General features: G+C 59.8%; 1 protein-coding gene across 2 annotated transcripts in view; it reads right to left on the reverse strand.

The window, feature by feature from the left end:
• Window positions 1–2,813, reverse strand: part of REXO1 (RNA exonuclease 1 homolog) — a 40,540-nt gene extending 37,727 nt beyond the window's left edge. The window contains exon 1 of one of the 2 annotated variants that reach the window (XM_055708171.1): window positions 2,363–2,813. In XM_055708171.1, the coding sequence (XP_055564146.1) occupies window positions 2,363–2,558 (196 nt within the window). In that variant the 5' untranslated portion in view covers window positions 2,559–2,813. Of the gene's footprint in view, window positions 1–1,607; window positions 2,241–2,362 lie in introns of those variants that run through there. The other variant, XM_027798292.2, reaches the window with a different exon arrangement.
• Between the last annotated feature and the right edge of the window lie 6,746 nt (window positions 2,814–9,559).

Genomic DNA, 9,559 nt, shown 5'->3' on the forward strand with positions numbered 1-9,559 from the left:
TTTCCAGGCCCTATCCCAGAAAACACAGATCTGCACTGTAGCTCTTGCTGTTGATACCCACCTGCTTTTAAAAATTACGCTTTTAAAGCTTATTTATTGAGTGATGCGATTAAACAGGTCAAATATGCCCAAGTGCACTGTTACAAGGCTACTTGTAAACAAGACAGGCAGTTTCACTGACAGGGAGCAACTTATGGTGGATTGAGAACCTGCTTTCAAGAAGATGGTTGCCTGGCTGCTAAACTACTACACCCTCTAGTGTAAATCTTAAATACATCCTTCCAGGCTAGACGAGCTTCAGACAGACAGAGGAAAAGATAGAAGCACTTCAAGCTGAACCCTTCAGATGAAGCTAAGCCATAGCACTGCTTACAAAATCACTGCAAAGACGTTTTCTGCTGCTATAGAAATTGTGTACCTTACACAACCCCACTAAAGTCCTTTCTAAAAAAACAGCATTTCGCAGCAGGTTCAATGCTCTTCTTCCATTTCTCAATCAAAACAGACATTTAAAAAAATGGCTGAAGTCCAGTACTAAGCTGAGGCAGAATTTACAGATCCCTGGTTATGACAATCCTGCCATGCCTTAGATGCCAAGAATTTGGGAAAGGAAGCAGGAACACGCAGCTCAGCCAGCTGGGGGGAGTGGGAGGCCACAGGCTGGAAGTTAAGCCTCACAATGCCGTTTCTTTCACAAGTGGCAGACACTTCACCTAGGAAAACCAGACCCACACTAGAGCTTTTGTTTTTCAAAAGCCAAAGCTTCTCTAAGAGCCGTAATACAGTAGATAAACCATTCTCACTCCCCAAAATACAAGATTTCTCCTGAGTCACTAACATATCCAAGCCAGGCCTAACAAAATATTGGGATAATTTGTCATTCACAGTCAGCTCTTAAATAAACACTTTTCAGCCAGTATTAGAAGCTGAACACACTTTCCAGGTGCACCAGGAGGTTTTACTAAAGACGAACCTTCTCTTCCCCATTTCAAAACTCAAAACCAGAACCAGCTTTTATTTAGTACAGCTGCATGTTTCAGGTGGCAGACCAAAATGAGCACATCCAGTTCCAAAACTGACACCCTACAGATATTTAAAGACAAACAGAAGTAGTACTCTGAAAGCTAATTATAATATCAAGCATTTAGAGGACCATCCTAAAGGGTTCTAGAGGGTTTTTCAAATTCAAAAGAATAATGGAAGAGGTAAAAAACTTTTGCCTTTCTAACACAGTATCCATCTGCCTGTGACAGCCCTGAGTATACTTTGCTTTCTTTATTTTAAACTAAAACAGAGTCATGGTAAGTTGACCTTCTAACGAGGAGACAAAAAATTAATCGCTTTCTAAACCCATGAATAACCTAAAGTTAAGCAAGTACAGAAAAAACCCAAGTTCTGCTTTATTGTGACACCTGCTTCAGGTTGTTGAGACCACGCATACTAGCAAGTATATCTAACTGCAACAGCAGAGCTTTAACAAAAAGAAGCAAGAGGTATTCTTCTGGGGAGAAGAACGAAGCCTTTTCTCTCCAAATAAAATAATCAGATGAGCAAATAATGTAAGTAAAACAAGAGTTGCTGGAAGAATGAGGACAACAGCAGCTCACCAGCGTTTTTGCAGCCAAGCTTCGTTTTGAGAAACCTGGCAGCACTCCACGCCTTCCTCGAGTCCTTCATCGGGAGGGGGCCCAGCTCCCCGCAGCCCCCCCTGCAACACCCCACCAGCAAGACCTGCCTCGCAGCACCAGCCTAGAGCACGTCACCTGCCCTGACACCTCATCGCTGCTGCATGAGCCGGGGTGCCTGGAGGGACAAAGAAAGCATCCAGCAGCACTGCCCTCCCGCAGCCTCCATCCTGGTGACCAGACAGGCTGTCCTCAGGCCATCGGACATTTTGGAAAGCTGCTCCCCACCACCCTCGGGCCAGGCAGCAACGGTAGGATCCAGGGGAGGAGAGAATCCACCTCTCCCTCACCCCGGGTGAGGTAAAAAGTCCCTTCAGAGCCTCCTTCAGAGGCAACAAGAGGAGACAACGCAGGGCCCAGAGCCCGGGCAGGGCTGAGGGGCTCAGGGGACCCACCTGCCCCGCCTGGACGGTGCCCACAGCCCACCCGAGAGGGGCTGCAGGGGGCAATACCCGGGCCGGGGGAGCAGGCGGGGTTACAAGAGCGGGAGACAGACTCGGGCCCTGAAGGGTGGGCAGGCGTGGTGAGGAGGAAGGGCGCGGGCCTGGCCTCGCCAGGAGGAGGACACGCTGCTGCCGGGGGGGGCGAGGGCCGGGCAGCGCCACGGCCCGGGGCGGGGGGAACCGGGGGAGGGGGAAGGGTGTACCGCGGCCCGCCGGGCCGGGCCGGGGCCGTACCTGCGCCGTGGCCGAGGGCCAGCCCCGCGCCGGGGCCGCCAGAGGCTCCGCACCGCGCCGCTGCCGCCGCCGCCACCGGGGGGTGCCGGAAGTGGCAGTAGGGCCGGCGGCACGGAGGGCCCCCGCCCGGCCCCGGCCCGCCGGCGCTGAGGAAGGGGCAGTCGATGCCGCGGAAGTAGCCAGTGGATCTCAGCATCCCGCCGGCTGCGGGGCGGGGAGCGGGACCGGGGCGCGGGGCAAGAGGGAGAGAAGGGGGTAGGTGAGGAGGCGCGGGCGGCGGCGGCAACGACGCGCTCCCGCCTCACACCACCGGCGCCGGCCCCGCCGCCATCTTGGGAGCGCCCGGCCCGGCGGCGAGGCCCCCGCGACGCCGCTGCCCGCACTGAGCTGCCCGCCGCGCGCCTGAGCCGCGCCTGAGCCGCGCGGGGCGGGGCGGGAAGTGGCGGCCGGGGCCCGCCCAGTGCCCGGGGCCCGCCCAGTGCTCGGCGCCCGCCCTCTGCCCGGGGCCCGCCCTCTGCTCGGGGCCCGCCCAGTGCTCGGCGCCCGCCCTCTGCCCGGGGCCCGCCCTCTGCCCGGGGCCCGCCCAGTGCCCGGGCTGCCCCTCAGGAAGTGGCCGCGGGGACCCGGCGCCGCCCAGACGCAGCGGCCGGCCTGTGGGAGCTGGCGGGTGTGTCCGGGGTCAGCTGGGGCCGGGCCCGCGCCCCCAGAGCGGGGGAGATGCGGAGGGACAGGCGGGGAAGGAGGGTGCAGGCCCCGGCACCCCCGCGACCCCCCCCTGCCACGGGCACAGCAGCGGCACCGGGCTCCCTGTGTGGCCTGGCCCCTGCTATGACCCACCATCCCCGGCACAGCCCACCATCCCTGCCATGGCCCCTACCATGGCCCACCAACCATCCCCAGCATGGCCCCCGCCATGGCCCACCATCCCCGGCATATCCCACCATCCCTGCCATGGCCCACCAACCATCCCCAGCATAGCCCCTGGCATGGCCCACCATCCCCAGCACAGCCCACCATCCCTGGGCCATGGCCCACCACCCCCAGCGTGGCCCCCACCATGGCCCACCAACCATCCCCAGCACATCCCCCACCATGGCCCGGGCCATGGCCCACCAACCGTCCCCAGCACAGCCCCCACCATGGCCCACCAACCATCCCCAGCGTGGCCCCTGCCATGGCCCACCATCCCCACCATGACCCACCACCCCCAGCATGGCCCACCACCCCTGGCACAGCCCCTGCCATGGCCCACCACCCCTGGCACAGCCCCCGCCATAGCCCACCACCCCTGGCACAGCCCCCGCCATGGCCCACCATCCCCACCATGGCCCGCTGCCACAGCATGGCCTACTGGACCCATCATGGCCCACCCCCACGTGATAGCACCCCACCCCCAGTACGGCCCACCACCCCCAGCACAGCCCACCACCATGGCACAGCTCACGGCCCCAGCCTTCTGGAAAGCAGCAGAACACCAGCCAGGCTGGTTAGGGAGACTCAAGGCAGAAATAACTTGTCAGAAGCCACCCGGGGGGAGTGAACTCGCTCTGCCGTGGAGGCTCGGCCCCTCTCCCCCAGTAGCCACCACACCAGTAAAATTTACCAGTGGGGAAATGGAGGCGCATGGTACCAGTGATTTGTCTGTGGGCTGGGCCGGGGGGGGGGGGTCAAGCGGGCGAGGGGCACCCACACCTCCTGCGAATCACCTGCTGCTGCCCCAGCCTCAGCTTTTCAAAGGAAGGAGCCTCCATCCGCAGCAGGTGAGGCTGTGTTGGGATGACAGTGAGCCACCAAGCCCTTCAAGGAGAAATCCCATTAAGCGGAGCCAGAAGCTCCAGCCCAGTGAGACAGGATGATCCAGGAATGCCTCATCGCTTGTGAAAGGAGAGATGGGAGAGAGCCTGGAAAGGTCTGGGGCAGTGCAGGGAGCCTGCTAGATGGTGTAGAGAACAGTGCCCAAGGGGGAGTCATCCTCGGCCCCAAGGAAGGCCAACGGAAAGAATACAAAAGTCATGTTTCACAGGAGTCTTTTAAAAAAACCAAACACTTTATTTTTAAATACGGTGCCACAACAAGGTGATGCTGCTGCCTCCTCCCTACCCATTGCCCCACACAGCATCCCAGCAGAGCAAGCCCCAGAGCAGAGCCCACCACCGTGCCTGGCCAACATGCCGGGGGCAGCAAGCAGGAGACCAATGCCCCAGCACCGCTGAGTTCTGGGGGCAAGCAGCTGCTGGCCCCAGGAAACCTGAATAATCGATAAAAAGCTTTTAAACAGCGCGAGACACCAGGAGATCAACAGCCTTCTCTCTGGCAGAAATATGGAACTGACTCAGGGTGCTTTACAAGGTACCCGGGGAGGGCTTGTGCTGAGCATCCCCACCCACGCCTCTGCCAGCCAGCTCCCTGCCTCCCACAAATGCTAGAAAAGCAAGCTATCTTTCCCCCCAAAAAAGAAAGCATTTTTATCTTTATGATATAGATAAACCTATTTTATGTAACTTCAGCTGTAATAGAGAAGGCTCTGTAGAAAGACCATGCGCGCAGACACACGCTGAATAACGTTATTTCCCTGCCTTATAATTCTCATCCCATGCCTGCTCAACTCACAAGCTGGGAAAACAAAATAATCTACAATAAACCATTCATTTCTCTCCCGACCTGCAGGACTCCACATGGAAAAACTACATGAAATTGGTCCAGGCTGATCTTGGCTATACTTTTGCTTCCCCATGTAGGAAGGAGCAGCTTGGTTAACTGGGATGCCCACTCAGCTCCCAGTTAGCAGCACTGGAAATGGTGCCGATGATCCCTGCACACCCTGAAGCAGCCCCTCTGAGAACAGGGACCCCCAAATTCACCTGTCATAGTGGATCTGAGCTCACCCCCAAAGCTCAGCACCCCAAACGAGTCCCTCCAACCCTGCCAAGGACCTAAACCCCCCACCACTGCCTCCCAGATCGACTTAATGGATCGCCAAGACTGACCTCATCTCCCCCCGCCCAGGCACAAGTTCCTGACCCCACTGCAGAGAAGCGAGGGGGATTTCTCCAGCCACTTGTCCCTGGGGCGCCTGGCTGATGCTCCCTCTGCCTCCTGGCACGGCTCACACTCAATGGCCAAATGCTCCAATGTAAGTTATGGAGGGGAACAACCTGGGGACATGTCCCAGGCATGTGGCAGGGTTGTCACAGCACCTCAGGTCCCCACGTGGGACAAGGGGCAGCACGGAAGGACATGCCAGCACAGCCCTTGCTCCACGTTTTTGCTCCTCTCCTGCCCAGGGAGAGCCAGGCAGAGGGATGCCACCAATCTGGGCTGAGCCTGCCCCCCCCTCCCCCCAGCCCCTTACTGCCACTGGGTGACAGTGGGGACCTGCTCCCTGCACTGGGGAGACCTCGCACTGTTCTGGCCTTCCCCGACACAGCAGGGATGGGATGGAGGATGTGACCCAGAAATGTGGCTCCAAACCTGCCACGGGAGATGTTCCTGGTTTGCTCACAGGGGCAGCAGGGCAGATCCAACCCTGGGGTGGCTGGGGTGTCCCCAAAACCTCATCCCCACCCACCAGCCAAGTTCCAGCAGCAGGCGAAGCAGCTCCTGAGGGGAGTGGGTCCCTGCCACCCCACAGCCGTTCCCCACCCTGTGATCAACCCGCATGCCAGATGAATCAGATTGAGTTTTTTGGGGGGGAAAGAGCCAAAAAAAGGGAAAGCAGCCAGAGATCCTGGTGTGGCAGGAGCCTCCTGCCTTGCAGACCCCTGCTCCCTGCTTGTTATTTTGCATCACTGTATAAAAGCACCTCCTGGGGCAAGTTTCTGCTCCCTGTGGTGGGGGTTACAGATTTTCTCTGCATCCACACAGGAATTTTTCCATTGTCCCAGCACAGTCCTCATACGAGGTGCCAGCCAGGGGTTTGTCAATTTGCTGAAAGAAACGGATTGGTGGGAGAACAGGGGCTTCTCCAGAGCTGCCAGAACTTCCTTGCGCAGGATTGTCTCTTTGCAGGAACGGGCTGTTTGGTGCGCAGGGCAATACCCGTCCTGGTTCCACCCCACACGGCTCCCGCCATGCTCCACAGCCTCCCTGGGAGACCTCCCCAGCCCCACTGCAGCCTCCTACTCACCCCCAGCCCTGCCATGGCCATGGGTGCTCTGTGACACCCCAAAACCCCATCCACATCCAGTGATGGCCCAGCTGCTGCATCCCTTGCTGCCCAGCCCCAACCCACCGGGTATCAGCCAGCCCAGGGGGGGATGCTCCAGGTCCCCAAGAGTGCTCCCAACTCCCCACCCCAGGTGGTCCCAGCTCCCCAGAGTGCTCCAGCACCCCAGGGGGATGCTCTGTCCCATCAGGGGAATGCTCCAGCTCCCCAGGGGTGCTCCCAGCCCCCCCAGGACTCGGCCCCTGGCCCTGGGTGCGTGGTCCCACATGTGCAGTCCAGGCGTCGTCGCCGCAGGGCTGTGGCAGCCCGTGGGCCTCCCTTCACCGTCCCAGCCTCCAGGCATCGCTCAGGCATAGGATGACAAAGGGAAGCTCACAGGGGGCAGGGGGCCGCGGCCCCACACTCCTCCAGCCGAGCACTCCTGCAGACGGAGGAGAGAAGTAAGCCAGGAGGGGAGGGAAGGGGGCAGGAGCCTGGGGGGGCTGGGGGATCCCCAGCCTGCGCTGCAACTGTAGGAGGTGAAAACCAGCCCATGGATCTCCCCAGCGTGACCCACCAGCCCTGGCGCTGCTTGTTCCCAACTTGGGGATGCGGTGGGCGTGCAGGGTGGGAGCAGGGCCATGCGCCCAGGCAGTGCTGGCGTGTGCAGGTGGGTGTGGATGAACGTGTGGGTTTGCCTGTGCAAACCCAAGGGGGTGAAGAGCGCAGCACCGAAAGGGCAGCACAGGGGTACACAAGCAGGGTCGCACATACACGTGTGTGCACACATGCCTGTACCAGGGTATGCACGCGTGCATGCACAACTGTGTGTGTGCGTGTGTGTGGCCGTGAATGCATGCACAAGCCTATGCAGGTGTGCGTGTGCGCAGGTCACCATGTGCTCAGGTGTCAGTGTACAAATGTGAATACCTGTGTGCATGTCTGCAGGCACATGCATCTGTGTGCGCACACGTGTGTCTGCACATACATGTGTGTGGCTGTCTGCACGCGTACGCGCGTGGTGCACAGCTGGGTGGGTCCAGCCCATGGTTGCCCACCCGCAAAGGCCAGGCTCAGGTACCCTTCCCAGGACTTAACCTTGCCCAGGGGGACCTTGGGGACCACTGGGCACCCGCCACCCCCCAGCCAGCAGCGCAGGGTGGTGGGTGCCCCCCACGCTCCCTCCTCCCTGGGATGTGATGCCACACTCGATGCCTCTCACCAAGGAAGCACTGGCCAGTGTCTGGGTGCAGCTGCAGGCACGCTGGGATGCTCGCAGCCCCTGTGCTGCTCAAGGAGCATGGACAGACGGGCTCTGCTCCCCCAGACCCGCTGCCATCCCTGCCCCCAGCTGTCCCCCACCAGCCCCAGGTCGCTGCCTCACTCACCTGGCAGGGCAGAGCCAAGGGCTGCTGCCAGTGCATCCTCTCCTCTTCTTGTCCTTTCCTGTCCCCTTCCCTCCATCTTAGCCAGCGCTGTGCAGAGCCCCTCACCCTGCCATCCCTCCTCCAGCGCCCTCCCCTCTCCCCAGCCCGACCACAGATGGGATCCTTCCCCTCTGCCCTTTTATACCATCTTTGCTCATATGACAAGCACGTGAAAAACCAGAGCAAAGCTTGGAAAAAAGCTCCTTAAGACGCTTTAATTCAGTTTCCTGGATCCCATGACTGAGCTCGGCCTCTGAACAGGGTCTCATGACCGTGGGACGCAGGCCCCGGCCATCAAAAGCCTCATTTATGCCCCAAAAGAGACTTAAACCCCTCCTGGCGCGTCACCCAGTGAGCCCGACGTCCCCCATGCCCGACCTCGGCCACAGCCCCATCTGCACCGGTGTGGTACCTCTGCCGAGGGCTCATGACAGCAGGAATCCCCCCTGTGGGACCCCTGGGACATCCCACACTTTTTCCCCTCTCACAGCCATTGCACGCGGGCACACGTGGGCACACACCGAAGCCCCCAGCCCAGCCACGTGCCTGCGACTGCAGCGACGGCAGCAGGAGCTGCCTGTGCTCCCGCTCTTCTGGCTGGGGACTTCAAAAGGACCTGGGGGGACGCCAGCACTGTCCCCTCTGCTGCGGCTGCTGGAGGGACTCTGGGACACTGCCTTTGCCATGCTGAGACCGAGGTTTTGGCAGAGCCCCCCTCCAGGCACCAAGCGCCATCCAGGTCTGGCCCCCACTCAGCCCCCTTCCCGCCCTGTCCCTTCCTGGCACTCCCAGCCGTGCCACCAGCAGTGGGGACAGAAGTACCATCCCAGTGGTTTGCAGCCAGTCTGGCCCCACTGGTGGGGGATGCTGCGCGCAGGACCCCCGGGGCAGGTCTGGCTCATGCCTTCTGGGGACCCTGCAGCTCACGTATGGATTAGTGCTTCTCCCTCCCTCCTCGCTCCAGCTGCCGGTGCCCAGGTGAGGATGGAGCCTCAGTTCTCCCTGGCCAGGAGCAGGGAAGGATCCAGACCTAAAAAGCCCGGATCCCTAACAACGACGGATCACAGCCGTGCATCATGGAGGCAGCAGCCAGCAATGGTCGGCTCACCGGGATCCAATACATGCAAACTGCATCTAAATTTTGAATATCAGGCTGAGATTTTCTATCTTTTTGCCTTTTTTTTTTTTCCCCCCCTATAAACTGAGACATGATAAATACAAACTCAAGCCACCACGACATCGCCCTGAACCCAAGCACAAGCTCTGAGACGTCCTGCCGGCAGTGCAGAGCTGCTCTAAAGCATCCGCAGCTCGACAGGAAACAGGCAGCAGTAAGAGGATAAAAATACCCTCGGTGCAAACAAAACATCTCTATGTCGGGATTAGGACACCGTGGGCTGCTCCAGCTCCACTAATCGGGGCCGGGGCCGGAGGGGAACTGGGCTGGGTGACCCTGGTGGCTTTGGCTTCCAGCACACGTGTGAGCTGAAAGCTCTAAAATCACCCCGTGCCGGGGATGGGAGGGGAGCACGGGGGGATGCTCAGGGAGCAGCCAGACATCCCAGCTCCTGGACCCTGAACCCCCTCTGCAAAAACCCCAGCACCCAAATCCGCTTCTGGCTTCTG

This window comes from Falco cherrug, chromosome 4 (genome assembly GCF_023634085.1).
Source record: "Falco cherrug isolate bFalChe1 chromosome 4, bFalChe1.pri, whole genome shotgun sequence".
NCBI lineage: Eukaryota > Metazoa > Chordata > Aves > Falconiformes > Falconidae > Falco > Falco cherrug.